Source organism: Lepus europaeus, chromosome 9 (assembly GCF_033115175.1).
Source record: "Lepus europaeus isolate LE1 chromosome 9, mLepTim1.pri, whole genome shotgun sequence".
In the NCBI taxonomy this organism is placed as follows: Eukaryota; Metazoa; Chordata; class Mammalia; order Lagomorpha; family Leporidae; genus Lepus; species Lepus europaeus.
This window is the reverse complement of record NC_084835.1, coordinates 95,259,424-95,282,762: the sequence shown is the minus strand read 5'-3', so window position 1 is coordinate 95,282,762 and position 23,339 is coordinate 95,259,424. Positions and strand designations below refer to the sequence as shown.

Genomic DNA, 23,339 nt, shown 5'->3' with positions numbered 1-23,339 from the left:
CCTGGCATTATAACTGATGCTGAGTATAATTTACATTTAAGATCTGCGTACACTCATTGACTTTCTGATCCCTAGATGAGCCACTGCAGGGTTTTATTTCCATTTCTGGCCAGAAGTTATAAATACGTGGCATCTGTCCTAGGATAATTGTAAAGGCCAAATGAAACAGAGGGAATTTAGATTATGTGACATCTGAACTGTGTTCCAGTAGAGCTAGAATGAAAACAACAATGCATGTGTAAGGGATAGTGGGGTAATTAAGTAGGTCTGTAACACTTGGTCTCTTGGTGTAAAACAAGTTTCCCTTAGGGTAGTCTTGAGGCATTTAAAGAAATAGCAAGTGTTGGATTTTCAGTGCAGTAGTGTTGAACAGAGCCTACTCTGATTTGGATATTCAGACCCTTCTGCCTCCATATTTAATAAGCAAGTTGTCTGTTTCTTCTGCCAGTAGAGTATTCATCACATTTGTGTTTTTTTAAGTAATCCATTTTTTATTGTACAAAGCCTTTAGTTACCAACTATGCCTTTCATTTCTCTCTAGCTTCCAGTTCTGTTTTTTTTTTTTTCTTATTTTTTTATTCTAATTTTTTTTATTTTTGACAGAGTGGACAGTGAGAGAGAGAGACAGAGAGAAAGGTCTTCCTTTACTGTTGGTTCACCCTTCAATGGCGCATCTCGCTGATCCGAAGCCAGGAGCCAGGTGCTTCTCCTGGTCTCCCATGGGGTGCAGGGCTCAAGCACTTGAGCCATCCTCCACTGTACTCCCTGGCCACAGCAGAGAGCTGGACTGGAAGAGGGGCAACCGGGACAGAATCTGGCGCCCGACTGGGACTAGAACCCGGTGTGCCGGCTCCGCAAGGCGGAGGATTAGCCTATTGAGCCGTAGCGCCGGCCTCCAGTTGGTTTCAACACACACACACACATATACACACTTAACTGTTTTGTTCTGGTTCTGGAGAACACTTTTTTCCCTAGTAAGTTTGTCTCCCTTTCTCTGGAATGTCGTGATGAGTGCCCAGTTCTTTCCATCATAGAAAATGTGAAACATTACACCATTTACCTTTGAGTCAGACATTGCTTTAGTGGTCCTGGGTCCTTGTACTATGGGAGCTTGGAGTGTGAGTCACCATCGTTTTGCTGCAGTTCTACATGCATTTGGTGAGATTTGTGCAAAAGCACTCAGAAATTTCCTTGTTTTTTAAGAGTTTGATGCTACGGTCTAATAATGATTGGCTTAATTGCCCACCACCACCTTTTTATTTTCTTGGTTAGGAACCACACTACAGGTAAAGCCATATAAAAATGCCTATTCATCTTGAATGCTTGCCTGGTTAAGTAATGGTTTTGTTTCTTTTGTTTGCCAGTTGTGTGTGCTCATTATGGAAAATTAGGCAGTACAGAAAAGTATAAAGAGAAATAAGAATTGCCTGTAATTTTAACAACAGAGGAGGAGAAAATGCTTTGCTTCTCACATTTTTGTGTATCTCTTGCCAGTCTCTTTGCTATTTGTGTATGTTTTTATAGTTTCATTTATTCTTAGGATAACTTGTATGTTGATTTTTTCCCTCAATCTATAGGCATTATTCCGTGTCACTAAAAACTCAACCATGATTAATTACATGCTATTCCATTGTATGGATATGCTGTGATTTGTGGGACATTTCCTCATGAGGCATTACAGATCGCATCTCATAATACTACAGCGAATATATTGGTCATAAGTTACTTCTTTAAAGATAAATTCGTAGAAACAGACCCTCTGGGTCTAGGGTGTGAATGATTTTGTAGTTTTTGGTTCATACTACCTTCCCAGTGTGTTTTGCTAATTTATGCTCCAGTGAATTGAAATGAGAAAGAGTGTTCAGTGTCTAGTTAGTTTCCAAGAATATGCGTTTTATCTCCATGCCAGCATCTGCACTGAGACCCTTTGCTCTCTGACCCTGATGAACTGGAAGAACCGATTTGAAGGTATTGGGTAGAGATTTCCCCAGGCTTTATCAGCTTTCAGTATATCTATGTGGCATGTTCCAGAAACACCTGCAGGTGGCTATTCAACTGATTTTTCACATGGGTTTATTTGCACTGTGAAGTAGCACAAATTTTCTGTCAGACTACATTTTCCAATTTTAGCTCAAAAGTGATGTCACCATTTCTTAAAAATGTTTTGTGCCTAGGGCCAGCTCTTAGTAGCCAGCTCTTTTTCCTCTTGTAGGCTCCATTTTGGCCTGAGCTCCCCAAAAGACAGTAAGATCTACTGAGCCAAAGGCAGCCCACCCCAAACTGGAAAAGTGGTAAGGTTCAAAGAAAAAGCAGGGCTTGTTTCACTTTGTATTTTATTTTATGTTGCCAATCAAGTCTCACTCTTCACTGTTCTAAGGGCAGCTGTGGGGAAAGGACAATCATTGCCCTCTTCAGATGGCCAAGACACCATGTTTTCTCGGTTGACATGGCACGTTCATTACCCAAGCCTCCCCCCCCCCCCCCCCCCCCCGCCTTCTGAGTAGCATTTAAAGCTGCTTTTACTTCATATTCTGGAAACTTAAGTCTTCACTTCAGTGAAGAATGTTGTAGTGTTATAAAACAGGTTGGGCCTCTTACTTGGCCTTCTTCGAAATACTCAGCAAATGGTTGTTTAGTATGTGAGATGCAGTCATATAAAAGACCTAATTTCAGACTTAAAGGGTTGTAATGAGGTTTTCAAAAACTAAGAATTCTTTTGTAGTATCAGGTACTCTTGAAAATGTCCCAAGAATATTTCATTCTTTGCAACAGCTAATTAAAGGAAAGTGGTGTTTACAAATGAAGACACATTTAGGTAAGTCTCCCAAAGTCCCCGTGAATGAATGGTGGGAATCTGACTTCAGTGGATCCATAAAGCCCTCTGACTAGACTGAAGTGGTGTTAGTTAGCTTTGCTGTTTGGGAGATGGATATAGGAATCTTGACAAAAAATTAGGAGAACTGGATTCAACTCATGGCTGTGTAATAAGAATGGGATGGGTACTGGGGCCTTTGCAAAGGAAGATTCAAGATTCAGTGACTAAATGGACATAGGAATAAGGGCTAAATACATTTCTCAAGCCTGGGAGATGATGGTGCTATTCTCTTCCTATCTTTTTATAACTTGGAGGATTATGGTGCTATTTCCTAAGACAAGAGACAGGATGGAAATGAGTCATTTAGAGGAGACAGTGATGAGTTTGATACTAAGTGTGAGAAGCATCCATGAGATTCGTGCCTGGTTTTTCTGTGATGTTTTTCAACAAGTGCAAATCTCCTTTGCCACCCACTTTCACCGTCGCTTCATTCCATGCCTATTTTAGTTACCCCCAGTTGCCTATCTGCTCCTTCCTTTGTGGACCATGCTTAGTTGCGTCAACCTTTCGTTTGCATTTTCTCTTCACTTTCTTGCTCTCACAAATTTGGCTGAATCCTTAGGTCTTCCATCTCTGCACCCTGTTGTAATGCTTCCAAATTCTCTGCTTTCAAAGCCCATGCTGTGAAGTTATCCTGTTAGCTCCCCTGTTCACGGGGAGCCACCTTGTCATTCACTTTGCATTGCTGAAGGCTTCGCTTCCTAGATCACAGTGTTCTTAGCCGCCTCTAATCCTGTCATTTTGTCTCCAGCATTCTTTTGGATTACTAACCAACAATCTAGAGCTTGTAAGGTTTTTGGTGGTTTGACCTCTAACATTTTTTCCACCGAGCCTGTAGAGTTTCCCTGCTGCTTGTTTACCCTTACTGTGTTCTCTCTTCACTGCTCGACCAGCTTGGACTGCTCCACTCTCAGTAGTGTCAGTCCTCCCCACTTCCTTCAGAGTCACCCGTCAGTCCTTTGACTTGACGCGGCCCTGCCGTGTGCCTGTTCTCATCAGTCGTAACAAACGTCAACACTGGCCTTTTCCAACCAGACGCTTCTCAGGAGATGACCTTGCTGTGTCGTTCAGTCGCACCATTTCACCCCACCAAGCCACAGAGTAGGAGGTGGGCCTTTAAGGCCAGTTTAACTCCACAGGCCCTTGACTTTTGTCTTCTGTCATTTTCAGGATCTTCTTTTCATCAAACTTTCCCTTCTTCCTCCATGTCTTTCATCTTTTTGCTTTTTTTTTTTTTTTTTTACCTTGGCTTGCAATTGTGGTAGGCGTTATGGCAGATACCTGGAACGCAAGACAGGTACCTACTCTCACCAGAGTTGTATGTACAGAGGAGTGAAATGGGAAAATTACAATTTTAATGGTAAAGAGTGAAATGCAGAGTGCTATTAGAGTACATAGATAAGGCAATTGATTTGATGGAAGTAACATACAAATAGAAACAGGAAGGTTGATTAAAAATGGCAAAAGTAATGAAAATGTTTCTGAAGGGCTATTGAGAGAAATACGCAGAAATAGATTGCAAGGACCATATAAAACAAAGCATCAGAGTTCTCATGATCATTAACAGTAGTGACCAGTTGCTCAGTTTGCTATGATTGGTTCCATTTTACTGAGAGGATAGGGATTTGCTTGAGAGTTTGCACTTTGTAATTAGCAAGTCAGGCTTCAAACCCAGAGTGGCCCTCCCTGATCGTTCTATTGATAGTGGGTGTTCCCAGCCTCCATTATATTAACCCTATTTACATCCCATATGGCATCTTTCACAACCTTAATATTTTATGTATTGGTTTACTGTATTGTGTGTGCTCCCTACTAGATTGTAAGCTCCATGAGGGCAGGGCTAATATGTGACCTTTACTTGCATCCCAGATCCTAATAGGTGTGTGGTGCATAGTAGGTGCTCAATAAATATTTGAACAAATGAGGCAGTGATGGATAACTGCTTGTGTTTGATTTTTGTTGACTGGAAATGTAATATCCATGGAAAATGTAGCACCTAAGCAGCAGGCATTCACCAAGAGAGGAAAGCATGTTTGGGGTAGTTGGTAGAAGTGATGGGTGCCAGGAAATTAGGAGGAAGGCATACACTGACCTTCTAGACTCCCAGCAGCCTATAAGGCAAAGATCATGCAGGCAGTGCATGTGTTGTGTTAAACCTGGAAGTCTTAAGTGACCCCTTGTAGGCCCGGCCTGCTGTATGTGTGTGTAAAGCTGGGGAAGTTATGTGTGTAACCTCTAGATTATGTACTGAGAACCACTTCATCTGGATCAGGTGTACCACACCACGTTATGCAGCATAATTGTAGTTGTAAGCATAATTTAGCATTGCCAGTCTCTTAAGGCCAGCCAACTGACCCAAAATCGTTGTTGGACTCAGTGCTTTTGAACAGAAAGCAAGAATCGGTTTCTGCTATCTCTCTAAGTTGTGCCCATGTATTGTTACATGAGCTAAGGGCATATCCTCCAGCATGTGAGTGGCAGTACTGAGGCCGTGAAAGGGTATGAATTCATCCACAGGCACTGGCGAGTGGAAAAAGAAGATTGGAAGAGAAGCACACCAAGGAGATGGGGAGGAAGCAGCCGAGATAGAAGGGAAAGGATGTGGAGTATTTCAAGAAGAGAGCGATCCCTGGAGTTGAAAGCTGATACAGCACAAACATTTCATTTTTAAAACCTCAATTTCAGAAGCATCCTATTTGAAGCTAAGTTACCTGGTTATATAATATTATGTAAACAAAGGGAAATTAAACTCGATTCAACTATGACTCACTGCTTTTAATCCTTGATTGTAAGATGTATCCCATTAAAATGCAGGGAAGGAGTGAATATACATTTTAGGATAATTTGTCTTCCTTTGGCTTTCTCAACTGGGCTCTATCTAGTCATTTCATCAAGAGCAATTTTAGTGGAATGAAGAAAGTAAATTAAGGTTGCGGCAGGGTGAGGGGTTTTTAAATACAGTAAAGTGTATGTGGTTGAGGGCATTGTGTGCTTTTTGTTAAGGTGTAGGAGCCACGAGTCTCATGGAATCAGCAGAGAGAGAAGGGGTGACCAAGATCCTTGGTACACCAGATTTCCTGCCCATGGTTTGGCTGTGATGTAGTCAGCCAGGTTCATGGATTGGATGCTTGTGTTCCTGTGTGGTAATGTGAGAACATGGGACCCTTAGAGGTGCGGTGCAGTGGGAAGTAATTGGGTCATCGATGTCATCCTCAGAAGGGATTAATGACTACTCAGAGGACTTGGTTAGTTCTCGGGACAGTGTGTTCTTAAAGAGCGAGCGCAGCCCCTCTGTAGGCTGCCCAAGACCTCTTCTGCCTGTGCTCCCACCGTGAGGCTTTCACCAGAGGCTGAATCAAGGGGGCTGCCTGTTGAAAACGCCAACATTGTGAACCAGGTAAGCCCAGCCTCAGGTCTTCCGTTAAAAGTAATGGAAAACAGACTCCAAGTTCCTCATCAGGAGGAGGAACTTTGGGTCCAGATCAGAGGATGGGCAGAGATACAGCCATGTGTGTATTTTTTGAATGGCAAAGAGTTGAGATTTCATTTGATGGTTTCCTGTCTTTGAGAACCGAGTGATGTAGCTGCTTCCAGAAGTGGAAAGGAGTAGGGATAGAGGTACAGAACAGCTTAACATTGTGGTCCTAAAGAATTGAAGAATGGACAAACAGTGAGTGAGTTGGATACCATAGTAAGAGTGGCACCAGCATATTTGATGGCATTTTCCTGTACTGTCAAGGTCATAGTTGTGGGAGAGGTCAGTCGCTGGATTTATTCAGGGTTGAGATTTTTTTCATGTTGATGAAACAGATGGGTGACAGTGATGATAATATCTTGAAGATTCTGGCAGTAGCTGACATGATGGAATCTCAGCTGCTATCACTCCTGAAATTTTTGCTGAATTCAAAATGTGCTCATAATTGCAAAGTCTCAGACTTGATTTTTATTAGCTTCAACATGTGCTGCATGTGACATGGATGATTCTCTCTGGTTATTGTGAAAACGTACTTTCTCTGTCCACTTTAACTCTCTTTTCTGGAAATGTAATCATAGGGGTGTGTAATCCTGCTTGGTCAGTGGCATTTCTAGCCAATTGACCCACTCTGTGCTCTACATTACAAAAAGGCGAGAGTCTTTTAAAATGAGAAGAAAAGAATTGAACAACACGATTTAATGAACATATAGACCCCTGTGACAACTCAGTATGTGATTATTGTTGAGTACAAGTGGGACATTTCACAATACTAGGCTATAAATTTCAAAAGGTACAGAAATATGTTTTCTGACCACAATGCGGTTAATCTAAAATTCAGTGATAACAGCATTTGAGAAATCCCACATGTGGAACTTCCGAAACCTATTTCTAGATCATGAGTTCAAGAAAATGTACTGGAAATTTGGAGCATATTTAGCATCGAATGACAATGAGAATGTGATACATCCAAACTTCTGGGATGCAACTAGAGTGTTAGAGGGACTTTTTAGACACAGGTGTTTGTCCTAAAAGCTGAAAGTGGACGAGACAAATCTTCAATAAGGGTACCATTATATATGTTTTTGAAAAAGGGAAAAATAAGAATAGACTGATATTTGAAAGTGCTGTTTGGAAAAGACTAATCAGCAAGCTGGTGAAACTGATCAAGAAAAAGAAGAAACAAGTATTAAATATCAGTAATAAGAGACATGACTAGAAATGCTGCAGCCATTGAAAAGCAGATATACAGTGTCTCTCAATGCACATCAATAAAAGGAAGGGAAAGCAGCTAGGGGCATCCCGCCTCCTCTACACACATGCTCAGACCACTTTCTGAACCCGCTCATCTGTCAGCTGCTCATTAGCCTTGATCTTGCCCTCCATTCCTGTGACTTCTGTGGAGTTGAAAGCCATGTCCTCCAAGTCCTCAGGTTTCACCTCGTGGTCGGCTGCTCATATTGTATGTCAGCTCCTCGTATCTTCCAAAAGCTGGGGAAATAAGGCAACGCGGGATTGGTGAATCCAGTGTTACACTGATGAAGTGTTTATATCCTGTGCTCTTGGGCAAAATAATGGGAAAAGCAGATAGAAGAGAGCAAGTAGGGAAAGTTCAGGATGATCGGAAGTGTACAGTAACTGCATTTAAAACTATTTAAACACAGATTGGGTACAAGTCTGTGGCAACAAACTTGAAATTGTAATTTGAACAGTAATAGGAAAATGTAATTTACTGAAAATTGCCTCTAGGAGAAGTTGAAAATCTGAATTGTCTTAAAATTATTTTAAAAACCTCAGTGGATAACTTCCCACAGTGAAAACTCAGTGAGTTAACCAAAAACTCGAAAAATTAACTTCAATCTTAACACAAACCGCACCTGAGCATGGAAAATGCAGAAATACTCCCTACTCACTTACCCTTGACCGCACTTAACAGGATAGCATGAAAAAGGAAATGAAGCTGTTACCACTCATGAATTCTATATTTTAATTTTCTCATTTTATTTGAAAGATCTTAACACCCATTGATTGATACCCTAAATACCTGCATCAGGCAGGAGCCTGCAGCTCTATCCCAAGTCCCCCAGGTGGGCATCGGGGACCCAAGTATATGAGCCACCATCTGCCTCCCAATTGATGCATTAACAAGAAACTGAAACTGGAGTCAGCCAGGACTCAAACCCAGGCACTCTGACACGGGAGGCAGGCATCCCAAGTGACACCTTGTACACCAAGTACACATACCCTGTTCTGAGAATTTTAATTTGCAATGTGAATCGGAAGTATTCAAAAGGGTAACAAGTCATGAATTAGTTGAATTTGTCTTGAGAATTCAATCATAGCTTAACATAAGAAAAATAGTAATTGTAATAGATTCCATGAACAGATTAAAGGAGCAAAATCATACAATTATCATAATAGATGCAAGGGGAAAAAAAGCAGTTGACAAAATTCAGTATTTTTTAACTGGAATGCTAATAAATTTCCTTAACCTGACGAAGCTATCTTAGGATGTTAGTAAAGAAGGGTTCATCCAAAGATAGAGTGAAAAGACAAACTACGCATTCATAGTACCAACTCCTAGAATCAGAAAACACGAGATGTTCCTGGGAATTGCTAAACACTGCAAAATATATTAAGTGGGCACAGGCAGTTGACAAAGCACTGAAGACCACTATCAACATGTAAAAGGATGCACACTTGTGTGTGTGAGTGGTGAGATACAAGATGTACCATGTTGACAGTAGAGTTCGGTCACTGTGCACTCAGTTGAAGCTTGACAGAAGTGCTGAGCAAAGGGAACTTTGATATACTGTGGGAGAATGAGGACATCTGTGTGGGGAAAGTTCAGCCTTCTGTGGTGTGATTCATTTTCAGTGTCAACTTGATTAAGGAATGTCATAAAAGCCTGGGGAAGCATTATTTTGGGTGTGTGTGTTGGGTGGGGGATGTTTCCTGGCTCCTCGCTTTGGATCGGCGAAGCTCCAGTCATTGCAGCCAATTGGGGAGTGAACCAGTGGATGGAAGACCTCTCTCTCTGCCTTTCCTCTCTGTAATTCTGACTTTCACGTGAGTCTGTGTGGACTGCGCAGTAAGTCCTGACCTTGATTTGGACGGGCTCCATCGATTGGCTGGGGACTGGAGAGCTGGGCTCTGAGAGCCAGGACTCCAACTCATGCCTTGGACGCCAGAACGTGGGCCTGTGGCCCCCTGCCTGCACCCGGGCTTTCAGCCACAGACTTAAAAATTGCATCTGCAGCTTCCCTGGTTCTGACTCTCTCAAAATTGGAATGAGCCACCTGACTGGCATTGTAGGGTCTTCAGCCTGCACACCTGTTGCAGAACTTCTTCAGCTGCCATAACTGTGTGAGCCAGTTGCCCTAATCCATCTTTATGTGTATACGTACACACACACACACACACACGAACACAGCACATACCTTGTGGATACTGTGAAAAACCCTGACTAATCTGCCTAGTAAATTTATACCTCAAGCATATTTTATAACCCAGTAGTTTCACAGAAGGATGTATATAAAGTTGATAACATCTGTAAAATAAAACTATGGGGGTGGGTTTTTTTTTTTAAAATGCTGATTTCTTTTTTTGAAAGGAGAGGCAGAGAGAGAGAGGTCTTCCATCCTCTCCCCAGTTGGCTGCAATGGTCATAGCTGTGCTGATTCAAAGTTAGGAGCCAGGATTTTCTTCTGGGTCTCCCATGTAGGTGCAGGGACCCAAGGACCCGGGCCATAGTAGAGCACTTGATTGGAAGTAGAGCAGCTGGGACTAGAACCGGTGCCCAGGGCATTAACCCACTGTGCCACAGCACCGGCTCCAAAGGGGGTGGTTATTAAGAAGAGGCCAGAGTTGTAGCATAGCAGGTAAAGCGTCCACTTGGGATACTAGCATCCCATATCGGAGCACCAGTTCACGTCCTGACTACACTTCTGATCCAGCTTCCTGCAAATGTTCCTTGGAAAGCAGTGGGAGATGGCCCAAATGCTTGGGCCCCTGCTACCCAAGTGGGAGATCTAGAGTATCTAGTTCTGGGCTCCTAGTTTTAGCCTGGCCAGCCCTGGCTATTGCTGCCATTCAGGGAATGAACGATTCTCCCTCTCTCAACTTTGATATTGGGTATGTAATTGTTTGCCTCATTTTTAAAAATATATATTCGGGGTCGCCACTGTGGCACAGCGGGTTAACACCCTGGCCTGAAGCGCTGGCATCCCATATGGGCGCCGGTTTTATTCCCGGCTGCTCCTTTTCCGATCCAGCTCTCTGCTGTGGCCTGGGAAAGCAGTAGAAGATGGCCCAAATCCTTGGGCCCCTGCACCCACGTGGGAGACCTGGAAGAAGCTCCTGGCTTCTGGCTTTGGATCGGCGAAGCTCCCATCATTGCAGCCAATTGGAGAGTGAACCAGCAGATGAAAGACCTCTGTCTCTCTGTGTAATTCTGACTTTCAAATAAATGAATAAATCTTTAAAAAATTCATATATTCAAAACATTTATTTGAAAGCCAGAGTTAGTAGAAGAGACACCAAGAAATCTTCCATCTGCTGGTTTGCTCCCCAAATGGCTGTAAAGAACAGAGCTGGGCCAATCCAAAGCCAGAAGCTGGAACTCTATGCAGGTCTCCCTCGTGGGTGGCAGGGCCCCAAGTAGTGGGGCCGCCTTCACTGCTTTCCCAGGTGCATCAGCAGGAAGCTGGATTGGAACTGGAGCAGCTGGGACATGAACTGGAGCTCAGCATGTGATGCCAGCTCCACAATGCCAGTCCCAAAATCCACATTTATACACAGTGTTTTGAATTAACTGTTTTTTACTTTAAATCAGGGGTAGGCATTGTCCAGCCCATGGGTAGCATAAGTCCCATGAAATCATTTGGTTTGGTCCTGCCAAGGCAGCTGCAGGCGGGACTTGAACTTCACTAAGTCTACAGCAGGCCAATTTTACAGTGATAATTTTGTGTGACACGTGAGTGATGTTGTAAATATCCAGATGGCCCTTGGCAGAAAAAAAGGTTCCGCAGCCCTGTAAGGACTCTGAGGTTCTCTCCCAGAGCCATCAGGTGCCAGTCCTGTCTTTGGAATTCGCAGAGCTTGAACAAGCTGAGCCTTCGCAGTTAGCCCTCTAGCTGCATACTAACGAATATCACAAATCCGGAAGACATATGCTTGACATACCTCTAAAAATTTTTTACTACATTACTGTGTATTATTTGTCTCCTTATTTTGTAATATTTTCTATAGAGAGAACAGAAAGGTAATTCCGTTTTCTAGAAGAGTTGATCAGAACGTGTTTATTGCCAGTAGTTGGTATGGAAAAAGCATGCGGCTCCACAGAAGTGCTGTATCGCTACCGCTGAGGCTTGTGCCTGAAAACCAAACGTGGATAAATGCTGTGTCTCAGTCCCAGTTAAAAAAAAAGATGCACTTACACTTGCTGTGTTGCCTGCAAATATCTCTCTTTTCTGCATATCTGAGTTGTTTGTATTTGTATCCATATGACGAGAGGCTCAGCTTACTAAAGTGTTTCTGGGCCTTTGAGGGGGCCTTGGAGCTCAACCTTGTTCCAGCTTTGGATACCAAAGGCTACAACTATGATAAAACTACAAAAGACACTGATGTGTGAACTAATAAACGTAAAGTTAAGTTCTTATATCTTAAAGTAAGGTTTAAAAAAGTGTAGAGATTGTTAGGAAAATGGCAGTCTTATCTATGGTGCGATCTACACCCTGATTTACATCCTACCACCTACGCCAAGCTCTACCCCCAACCTGATGGGATTGGCTATTCCTACTTCCCTGCCCGCCCCCTGGAAAAGGTACATTAGACCCCCTTCCCAGACACTTGGCCTTTTTTTTTCCTTCTTCACCCCACCCCTCCGGTCTGCTGGGTTTTCCCCAATAAACCTTTTCCCTTACTCCAGTGTTTGGTGTGTTTTGTGTGACGGCCTAACAGAAATGACAAACAATTTAAAAGCTTTTTATCTGAGACGCAGACGGACAGAAACAGCTCCCTCCCGCCCCACCACCCCCACACAACATTCACTCCTGGAGTATCTGCAGTGGCTGGGAATGGCCTTGGGCCAGAGCCTGAACCTGGAAATCGATTCAGATTCCCCACGCAGGTGGCAGGATCCCAGTTACTTGAGCCATGGCTGCTGGAGTTGGTGCCTGAGCTGGGAACCAAACCCAAGCACTCCAGTGGGAGGCATCTCAAAACTAGGCTAACTGCTCATTCCTCCCCCCAGAAAAATATTTTTAAAAAGTGATTTGCAATGCAGTGTGAGCAGCTAAGTGGTATTTTTAACATTAAGATACGGAAAGAGGCTGGAAGACTGTTCAAAAACAGGATCTCCCTGTGCTTGCTTGTGGGGCCAGGGTTGTGGTGGGGAAATGGTGGTACCAGCTGTCAGCTCTGGCATAACCTGCTCACCTAAGAATACCTATGAGAAACTGTTAGGAAGTCAGAGATGTTTAGCCTGAGTGTGTGTGTGTGTGTGTGTAAGGTCTGAAGACCAGCACCTACTGGCGAAGCTCCAGAAGCCCAGCATCCTGCACTTCAAAGTCCTGCCCAGACCCTGATAACCTCCCAGGTGGTCCCAGCCCTTCCCCCAAGGAGAGCTCCCAGAATTCTCTCCTCAGGACCAAATGGGTTACCTGATAACAGGGGGCAAGCAATAAAACCTTCACAGAGGCCCTAAGGGACTTTGTCCGGGGGTACAAGCAAATCTGGAGAGGAATTTGCTAATTTTCACCCCACAAACCCTTCCACCAGGACTCCCCATCCTTTGTCCTGGAGGAGAGGGGGAGGTGGATAAACAGACTCCCTTAAAAACCTAGGGAGGGGGCCGGCGCCATGGCTCACTTGGTTAATCCTCTGTCTGTGGCACTGGCATCCCATTTGGGCGCCAGGTTCTAATCCGGGTTGCTCTTCTTCCAGTCCAGCTCTCTGCTGTGGCCTGGGAGGGCAGTGGAGGATGGCCCAAGTGCTTGGGCCCTGCTCCCGCGTGGGAGACCAGGAAGAAGCTCCTGGCTCCTGGCTCCTGGCTCCTGGCTCCGGATCGGCCTGGCTTCCTGGTGGCCATTTGGGGGGTGAACCAATGGAAGGAAGACCTTTCTCTCTGTCTATAACTCTGTCAAATTAAAAAAAAAAAAAAACACCTAGGGAGTCCAAACAGACTGCGCGCTCAGCTCTGCCTCTCTGCTGAGCCGCCCGCCTGGCCTGCCCAGGTGTATTCTCTCCATTCAACCATGTAACCTCGCTCTCCCCCAGTCTGAGCGACTGGGCGCGCTCTCTGTCCTGTCCGTTCTGACGGATGCCCTATCCCCAATAAAGCCTTATCACTTTTCTCTCTCACTCCTGAGCCTGAATTCTTTCTTGTGTGAAGACAAGAACCCTATGGCCTTTTCTCTGGTGACAATACAGCTGTTGTAAAATAGGAAGGTGCTGAAAGCAACAGTTGTGACACCCCAACCCCTGCTGAGCTGCTACGGTGCTCCTCAGGTGCGCCCTGTCTCCCCTGCCCTGAACGTTCTGATGCTGCAAATGCAAACCGTGCGGGCAGCACTGGAGCTGCACATGTCCTTACATCCTCTGTGTCGTGTACCACCAGGAAGCCAAGATCCAGGAGCAGAAAGCCCTTAAAATTTCAAGTTGCCTTTCTCAATCCCTAGCTACACAGTAGAACCAACTGGGGAGCTTTAAACACCTTAACTCACAGGAGATGATCCCCAGAGTGAGCCAGGCGGAGTGGTGTGCAAGTGTACCCCTCTGCTTTAATACAGATCTGGTCCCGGGCAGGGTTGAGGTGGACATCTGGCTTCCCAGGGACAGCTGGCCATTGGAGGAGGGATGCAGAGCCCAGGGTCAGGGTGCTGGGGGTGGGAGGCAATGGATTCAAGAGCCTGATGAACCGAGGCTTAACGAAGCAGGGACTCGGTCTGCTGTCCAGCTGCCCCCAGACACCTGCATTTAGAAAGGAACCATGATGTGTGAACTCCAGCAAACCCAAAGCCGGCAGGAGGAGACAAAAGACAATTCCAAGCTCACCTCCAGGAATTCAGGAAATTTTTCGTATGTTTTGCAGTAAAAGGTCTCGTCAATTCAGAACAGCTGTTTTACAAACTGCCTTCAATTTATTTTTAAAAGATTTTTATCCATTTGAAAGGCGGGGAGAGAAAGAGATAGCTTCCATCCTCGGGTTCACTCCACAAATGGCCACAAATGGCTGAAGCCAGGAGCCAGAAGCTGCTTCTGGGTCTCCCAGGTGGGTGCAGGGGCCCAAGTGCTTGGGCTGTTCTCTGCTGCTTTCCCAGGCACATTAGCAGGGAGCTGGATCAGAAGTGGAGCAGCCGGGACTTGAACCAGCACCCATAATGGATGCTTTTACCCACTACATCACAACACTGGCCCTTCGTTTTCTGTAAATACTTTCTGGTAAATACTTTGACCTATGCATTTCTATTCTATTAGTGACCCATCCATGTAAGTATGAGAACCATGCTATTTTTAATTGGGAGGGAGGGGCTTTATACTGTATCTTAGTATCTAGTCAAGCTACTTATGTCACTGTGCTGCTTTTTCAGAGTTGAAAACAAGGTTTAATCAAGTGAAATCACAACTCTGGTGTCAGTGTTTTGCAGGTGTTTTCCTTGCTTGCCCCGTCCTTCGTCTCTGCTCGTCTCCTTTGGTGCAGCCTGTCCTGTGTAGTAAAATCTCAGGAGCAGATAAGAGGGGGAGCCTGCTCTCTGGAACATCGTGTAGACGCCTGCAGTTCTGAGAAAGGTTGGGAAATCTGTGACTTCAGGACTGCGGCTGCTGGCTGACAAGCAGTTCTTGATGACTGCGGTTAGCGTTTTCTTGTTGACAGCTCATTCTTTGCTCTCCCTTCTGTGTGAACACTCTGGGTTTTGCATCCTTAGTAATAGCCTCTCATCCTTAGTAATAGCCTTTCTTCATTCTCTCTCACACACACACGGATTTCTCAGGGAGCAGGCCCAGCCTCTGCCTGTGCTCCCAACATTTATGGTGTTTGGCATGGATGACTCCTGAGCAAGGCTCCTTTAAGACCTTCCCCCATCTACTTCTTTTTTTTTTTTTTTTTTTAACAGGCAGAGTGGATAGAGAGAGAGAGAGAAAGGTCTTCCTTTTTGCCGTTGGTTCACCCTCCAATGGCCGCTGCGGCCGTCGCATCTCGCTGATCCGAAGCCAGGAGCCAGGTGCTTCTCCTGGTCTCCCATGTGGGTGCAGGGCCCAAGCACTTGGGCCATCCTCCACTGCCTTCCCGGGCCATAGCAGAGAGCTGGCGGGGCAACCGGGATAGAATCCGGCGCCCCAACCAGGACTAGAACCCGGTGTGCCGGCGCCGCAAGGCGGAGGATTAGCCTGTTAAGCCACGGCGCCGGCCCCCATCTACTTCTGAATGCTCCTAATTTCTTTTCCGAAAGAAAACTACTGTCATGACATAGTAAGAAACTGGCGAGCAAGAGTGTGAAACAGTTCTACTCAAACATAGATTTGTCTTTTCTTCTTTAGACAGCTGCCAAGCAAAGAGGAAACGAGATCATTGGGTCGAGGTCAGAGGAAAGTTAGGCCAGGCATGAGAAAAACGGGGGGATGTCACAATTTTGTTTTTAAAAGATTGATTGATAGATTGATTGATTTGAAAGAGCAGCACAGAGAGAGATCTTCCATCTGTTGGTTCACTCCCCAAATGATTGCAACAGCCATACCTGGGCCAGGCCAAAGCCAGGAGCCAGGATCCCCGACGTGAGTGACAGGAGCCAATCACTGGAGCCACCTTCCTTAGCCTTCGCAGGCGCCTTAGCAGGATGCTGTATCGGAAGTGGAGTAGTGGGGTCTTGAACCAGCACTGTGTTGAAAGAGGCTAAACCTGCTGTACCACAGCACCAGCCCCAGTGTCACAATTCTGTAGCAGATTTCGGTTACCGTTTTCTCTCTGCACGTTAACAGAGAGAACCATGGCTCAAGGTGAACTGGGACCCCAAAGACGGGACGTAGGCTGTGATAACAGAGCTTTCCTTTTTCTTTGTGGGTGAACTGGCCTGTTCAGCCGCCGTCTTACTGAGCACCTGCTGTATGCAGAATGCTGTGATGAGTACAGAGATTTTTTTTTTTTTTTTTTTAGAAACTCACTATGTACAAGTGAGTTTCAAATACTATTGGAATTTGCAGGTAAGGAGAAAGCAATAAAATTACTAATTTAAGGTGTATTGTAATGTCACAAGATCAAAGGTGGGAACTAAAGAATGTGTGACTAAAAAGCTAATAGCTATATTTGTAACTATATTAAATACTGAAGGGCTGAGCAGTTCACAGATAATTTGTCATACTGGAAAAACCAACAATAAGGTACTTTTATAAAAGACCATTTTAAATGTAAGGACAGAAAAGAAATGAAAGTAAAATCTCAAAGTTGACTTTAAAATGGAAGTACTATGACAATAAAGGGGACGTTTCAAAAGTTATGTGAGAAAGATACAATAAGGGACCGGTGCTGTGGTGCAGTGGGGAAAGCTGCCGCTTGCAGCCCTGGCATCTCACATGGGCAGGTTCGAGCCCCAGCTTCTCCGCTTCTGATCCAGCTCCCTGCTAATGCACCTGGGAAAACAGTGAGAGATATCCCAAGTGCTTGGGCCCCTGCAGCCATGTGGGAATCCCAGAAGAAGCTCCTGGCTTTGGATCAGCTCAGCCCTGGCCGCTGCAACCATTTGGGAAGTGAACCAGCAGATGGAAGGCCTTTTCTCTCTCTCTACCTCTACCTCTACCTCTACCTCCTACCTCCTACCTCCTACCTCCTACCTCCTACCTCCACCTTCTTCAAATAAATAAATCTCAGAAATATACAATAATTAATTCGAACCCAGAAACAACAATATGTATATCAGAAGTTCCACTTCTGGTTGGATACAGAAGGTGGCTGCGATGAATCATTTTGGGGACCAGTCTGGATTAAAGAACACCCAGACAGGGACCCCATTGTGACGTAGCAGGTTAAGCTGCCGCCTGTGATACTGGCATCCCACACGGGTCCCGGTTTGTGTCCCAGCTGCTCCACTTCCGATCCAGCTCCCTGCTATTGGCCTGGGAAAAGCAGTGGAAGATGGCCCAAGTCCTTGGATCCTTGCATCCACGTGGTAAAAGCTCCTGGCTTTGGCCTGGCCCAGCCCTGGCCATTGTGGCCATCTGGGGAGTGAACCAGCGGGTGGAAGATTTTCTGTTTCGTTGTCTCTCTATGGCTCTGTCTCTCCCTCTCTCTGTAATGCTGGCTTTGGAATAAATATATATTTTTTTTTAAAAATGGAGGGGCTGGCACTGTGGCATAGCAGTAAAGCTTCTGCTGGCATCCCATATGGGTGCCGGTTTGAGTCCCAGCTGCTCCACTTATGATCCAACTCCCTGCTAATGTGCCTGGGAAATCAGCTGAAGATGGCCCAAATGTTTGGGCCCCTGTAGCCATGTGGGAGACTCAGATGAAACTCCTGGCTTTGGCGTGATCCAATCCCAGACATTGTAGATGTGGGGAGTGAGCCGATAGGTGTAAGATCTTTCTCCTCTCTCTCTAACTCTGCCTTTAAAATAAATAAAACAAGTCTATAAAGAAAATCATTATGTGATGGGTCATACCTTCAAGTGCAGAGGGGACCTCTTATGAAGAACCTAGCAGGAGAGATCTTTGCAATCTTAGGGTAAGAAAAGTTTTTTTGGACACAGAAATTCCTATTAAAAATTGACTTGAGGCCGGCGCCGCGGCTCACTAGGCTAATCCTCCGCCTTGCGGCGCCGGCACACCGGGTTCTAGTCCCGGTCGGGGCACCGATCCTGTCCCAGTTGCCCCTCTTCCAGGCCAGCTCTCTGCTGTGGCTAGGGAGTGCAGTGGAGGATGGCCCAAGTCCTTGGGTCCTGCACCCCATGGGAGACCAGGAGAAGCACCTGGCTCCTGCCATCGGATCAGCACGGTGCGCCGGCCGCAGCGCGCTACCGCGGCGGCCATTGGAGGGTGAACCAACGGCAAAAGGAAGACCTTTCTCTCTGTCTCTCTCTCTCTCACTGTCCACTCTGCCTGTCAAAAAAATAATAATAATAAAATAAAATAAAAATAAAAATAAAAAAATTGACATCATCCAAATTAACAATTTACTCTGATCACAATACAACATTAAGAAATGAAACGGGCCTGTGTTGTGGTATGGCAAAGCTGCCTCCTGTAGCTCTGGTATCCTCCATATGGGTGCTGGTTTGAGTCCTGGCTGCTCCACTTCTAATCCAGCTCCCTGCTATTGCGCCTGGGAAAGCAGCAGATCATGGCCTTGGTACTCCATCCATGGGAGACCCAGATGGAGTTCCAGGCTCTTGATTTCAGTCTGGCCCAGCTGTGGTTGTTGGCAGCCATCTGGGGGTGAACCAGTGGATAGAAGATTCTCTCTCTCTCTCTCTCTCTCTCTCTCTCTCTTACTGCCTTTCAAATAAATAAAATGAATCTTACAAAACAAGAAGTGAAAATACAAACATGTCGAGGAAAGTATTTCCCAGCTGCATATATCTGACAGAGGACCCATATCCCGAATGTCTGTATAAATATGTAAACTCCGAGAGACCAATCAGAAAAGACGAGGAGTGACCTGAAGTGGATGCGAGACCTGAGCAGGCTGTCTTACCAAGTGGTATCGTTTGGATATTATCTGGCTTCCAGACTCTTACAGGACTTTAAGCCCCAAAGTCATAAGATAATGATACTAAGAGGGTGGAAACTAAAGCCTGTTACAGTATTTTGGTGGTGTGCACAGTGGGAGCTTGCCCAGTGGTGATTCTTGCTCGAGTAAGAAAAGATTGTTGGATCCAGCACTGTGGCTTAGTGGGTAAAGTCGCTGCCTGCAATGCTGGCATCCCGTATGGGCACCAGTTCGATGAGTCCCAGCTGTTCCACTTCCAGTCCAGCTCTCTGCTATGGCCTGGGACTTGGGCCCTGCACCCGCATGGGAGACCTGGAAGAAGCTCCTGGCTCCTGGCTTTGGATCAGCGCAGCTCCCGCCATTGTGGCCAACTGGGGAGTGAACCATCAGAAGCAAGACTCACTCTCTCTCTCTCTCTCTCTCTCTCTCTCTCTCTCTGCCTCTCCTCTCTCTGTGTAACTCTTTCAAATAAATAAATATATCTTAAAAAAAACCGACTGTTATAAAAGCCTGGCTGGGACCCACCTCCCCTGCTCCCTGGCTCACCACGCATTCCTTCCTGCACGTGTGTGCTGCCATTGCCACCTGCTGCTCTCCCAGAGGCCAAACCCATGGGGCCACCCAGTGTGGGACTTGAACCTCCAAAATCGTGAGGTGAGCAAGCCCTGCTTGCCTTATAAGCAGCGTGTCTGGGGCATTTGGTTGCAGTAACAAAGTGACTCCTCCACAAAGGAGGCTGTGACAGTGGCCAGTCGGCGTGTTCAGCAGCCATGTCCCTTCCTGTCCGTCCACACCTTCTTTAGTCAAGGTATCAGGTAAGTGAGAAGGGGGATTGGACCACCCGGTGTGTTAGGGTTCTCCAAGGGAACAGTGCTAGTACAATCTGTGTGTGTGTGGAGCTTTGGGGCTGGCCAGACCACAGGCCTCAGAGCAGGCTGGGCAGGCTGCAGGCCCAGGCAGGAGTCTGAAGCCATTTGCAGACAACCCCTTCCTCGTCTGGTGTGCTCACTCATTTCTCTTGCCCATGGCCTTCACCTGATTGAATGGCGCCCATCCACAGTTGTTTGTTTGTTTGTTTTAAGATTTATATATTTATTTGAAAAGTAGAGTTACAGACAGTGAGAGGGAAAGACAGGTCTTCCAACCAATGGTTCACTCCCCAATTGGCCACAACAGCCAGAGCTGTGCCGATCTGAAGCCAGGAGCCAGCAGCTTCTTCTGGGTCTCCCACAGGGGCCCAAGGACTTGGGCCATCTTCTACTGCTTTCCCAGGCCATAGCAGAGAGCTGGATCAGAAGAGGAGCAGCTGGGACTAGAACCAGCGTCCATATGGGATGCCAGTGCTGCAGGTGGAGGATTAACCTACTGTGCCACAGCGCCGGCCCCTCCACCCACATTTCAAAGGGTAGTCTGCTCTCTAAGTCCATTTAATGCTGATCTCATCTAAGAAATACCCTCACTGAAAGGTCTTGTTTCTACCCCGTGCCTAGACACCACAGCCCAGCCAAGCTGACACATAAAATTAATCCTCACACTCAGCAAACCTTAACAGCCTAACCTCCCCAGGGGTGCTTGTTGGAGACCCAGCAGAGAAGGAGGGAGTTTCCTGGGCCCAGTTGCTTACATTCTGAGTAGTGGACCACACAGGTGGGAATGAGGGGTGGGGTAAGGGGAGGCCTTTCAGGTGACAGTCTCACCAAGTCGAGGTGTCTTTATATTTGTAGGGACTGCTCATGAATATTTGTGAGTGAAGTTGGATAGAGTATAGGCAGGCATCTGAATCAGCCGTGAGGATGCCATTGGGATTCCTGCATTCCAAATCAGAGTGGGTTCCAGTTCTGGCTCTGCTGCTAATTCTAGCTTCCTGCTAATGCACACCTTGGGAGGCAGCAGGTGATGGCTTAGCTACTTGGGCCCCTGCGGTCCATGTGGGGAATCCTGATGGAGTTCCCAGCCTGGTCTAACTCTGGCTGTTGTGGGCATTTGAGGAATGAACCAGCAGATGGAAGATCTCTTTTTCTCTTCTGTCCAAATAAGTACAAATTTCTCTTAAAAAGAGTGGCCGGTGCTGCAGCTCACTAGTCCTCCGCCTGCGGCGCCGGCACACCAGGTTCTAGTCCCAGTCGGGGTGCCGGATTCTGTCCCTGTTGCTCCTCTTCCAGGCCAGCTCTCTGCTGTGGCCCGGGAAGGCAGTGGAGGATGGCCCGAGTGCTTGGGCCCTGCACCTGCATGGGAGACCGGGAGGAAGCACCTGGCTCCTGGCTTTGGATCGGCGCAGTGCGCTGGCCGTAGCGGCCACTTGGGGGGTGAACCAACGGAAGGAAGACCTTTCTCTCTGTCTCTCTCACTGTCTAACTCTGCCTGTCAAAAAAAAAAAAAAAAAAAAAAAAAGAAAGAAAGAAAGAGAGAGAGAGAGGGAGAAAGAAAAAAAAAAAGAGCTAACAAAGATGTTGATGACCGTAGCAGGTGTGGCTGAGAAGCTGGATGCGATGGAAAGCAATTGGTGGATTTTCAACAGCTCCTGAGGCCTGCGTGGAGCAGCAGCCCCGGGGCAGGTGCACAGCCGACTCCAGGTGTTAACCGTGGGGGCCAGAAGGGCAGTCCAGAGTGGGCCACATTAAACCAGGCACAACATACACAGGTGCTAGCCAAGGGGTCGGGCAGCCTAATTGGGAAAATGAAGAGGGCGGATCTAGGCAGTAGGACCGAGTGTGTGAGTGGCTGTAGGCATGGACCCAGCCCTGCAAGGGCCTTCATCCTCTCTGATTCTATGGATAAAGAGTCTGAGGCCCAGAGTGGGAGAGCAACCTGCACATGGCCACAGAGCACACTGACAGCGTACATGGGACTGGCTGCAGCTCCCCTCTCTGGTCAGGTGCTCTCCTAGCCAGAAGGCCTCTGGCTTCTCTCCTAGCCAGGCTTGTCCGCAGCAGTTCCCGGTGTCATCCACAGAGTCCCGGGGTCGCCTCTTCGAGGCTGCTCTGGGACTTGGGCCGCATCCTGGAAGTGACTGGCTGCCCTGCGTGGCTGCGAGGCTGACCCCGCGTGGCGGTGGCTATTTTAAGTGCTTCACATTGGAGGGAGGGAGGAAGTGACTGAGGGAAATGTGCAAATGAGTAGCTATTGCAAGATGTGTGTGATAAATGCCATGGAACATAGAGACAGGCAAAGAGGCACATCTGTTATTTTCGCTCCTTTTTATAGCCCTTCTAGGTCTCAGTCTTTGCATTCCCCAGGAACCCCTTGGCTCCTGAGTCAAGCCCTTGTTAGTCCATGAGGGCCCTGGGGAGGGCAGAGGCCCCTGGGGCTTCCGCCAGGACCCTGGGGCTTTGTGCAGTGGGCCTTGAATGCCAGCGCTCCTCTCGCTTCCCCTGCCTTGCCTGGAGGAGAGGCCTCACCCCAGCGCACCTGCAGGCTGGTTTGTCACAAGCAGCCAGGAATGCAAAGGGATGTTCTCCTGGGAACGGGGACACTTTCCTCCTGACGGGGGAAATCCCTGACACTCGCTCTGGAGTCATTTTCCATTTTCTTGGAAGCAGATGTTGTGTCTGAGGTCTGGGTGCCAGTGCAGACCGAGTGTGGAGACCAGCCTACATCCCAGAGAGGCGGGGCCTGGGGAACCTTTGTTTAAGTTAAACATTTTTATTATTTAAAAGGCAGAGAGTCGGACAGAGATTTGCCGTCTTTGGTTTACTCCCCCAAATACCTGCATTAGCCAGGCTTTACCAGACCAAAGCCAGGGACTCGGTCCCAGTCTCCCATACGGATGGCAAGGATCCAAGTAGAAGCCGTCGCCCACTGCCTCCCAGGGCGCACATTAGCAGGACACCAAGGAGCTGGGGCTCCAGCCACACACTCCTGTGAGGGATGCAGGTGTCCAAGGGGCATCCTAACCGCTGTGCTGAACACCTGCCCTGATTCCTGCACTTCCCTCAGGCAAGAGCGGCACACAGCTCGCGTGGCCAGCTGTCTACTCCTCCGTGACCACAGCTGTTAGGCCCCACTGGAACCCCGACCTGCTCAGGGTTGTTTTAGCAAGTGTGTCTATTTAGGAAACAGAGGCCAGGATAAGGATTGGTGAGGATGACCGTGAATCTCTTTTCAGTTTAATGTGTTGCGGGGAGAGAGCAAGAGAACTCCCGTCCTCTGGTTCACTCCCCAAATGCCCACAATGCCAGGGAGTTGGGTGGGGCCAGAGCCAGGAGCCAGGAACTCAGTCCGAGTCTCCCACCTGCGTGGCAGGAACACAACCCCCTGAGCGGTCCCTGCTGCCTTCCGGAGCCTGCATTAGCGG

The 23,339-nt window shown here is 46.9% G+C and overlaps 1 protein-coding gene across 2 annotated transcripts in view; it reads left to right on the top strand.

Annotated features, from left to right (window-relative positions):
- The window catches only part of PIAS2 (protein inhibitor of activated STAT 2), a 106,913-nt gene extending 101,298 nt beyond the window's left edge, over positions 1-5,615 (top strand). Inside the window, exon 14 of one of the 2 annotated variants that reach the window (XM_062201622.1) lies at positions 5,393-5,615. In XM_062201622.1, coding sequence (XP_062057606.1) covers positions 5,393-5,464 — 72 coding nt within the window. In that variant the 3' untranslated portion in view covers positions 5,465-5,615. Of the gene's footprint in view, positions 1-2,212; positions 2,264-5,392 lie in introns of those variants that run through there. The other variant, XM_062201624.1, reaches the window with a different exon arrangement.
- Positions 5,616-23,339: the final 17,724 nt, after the last annotated feature.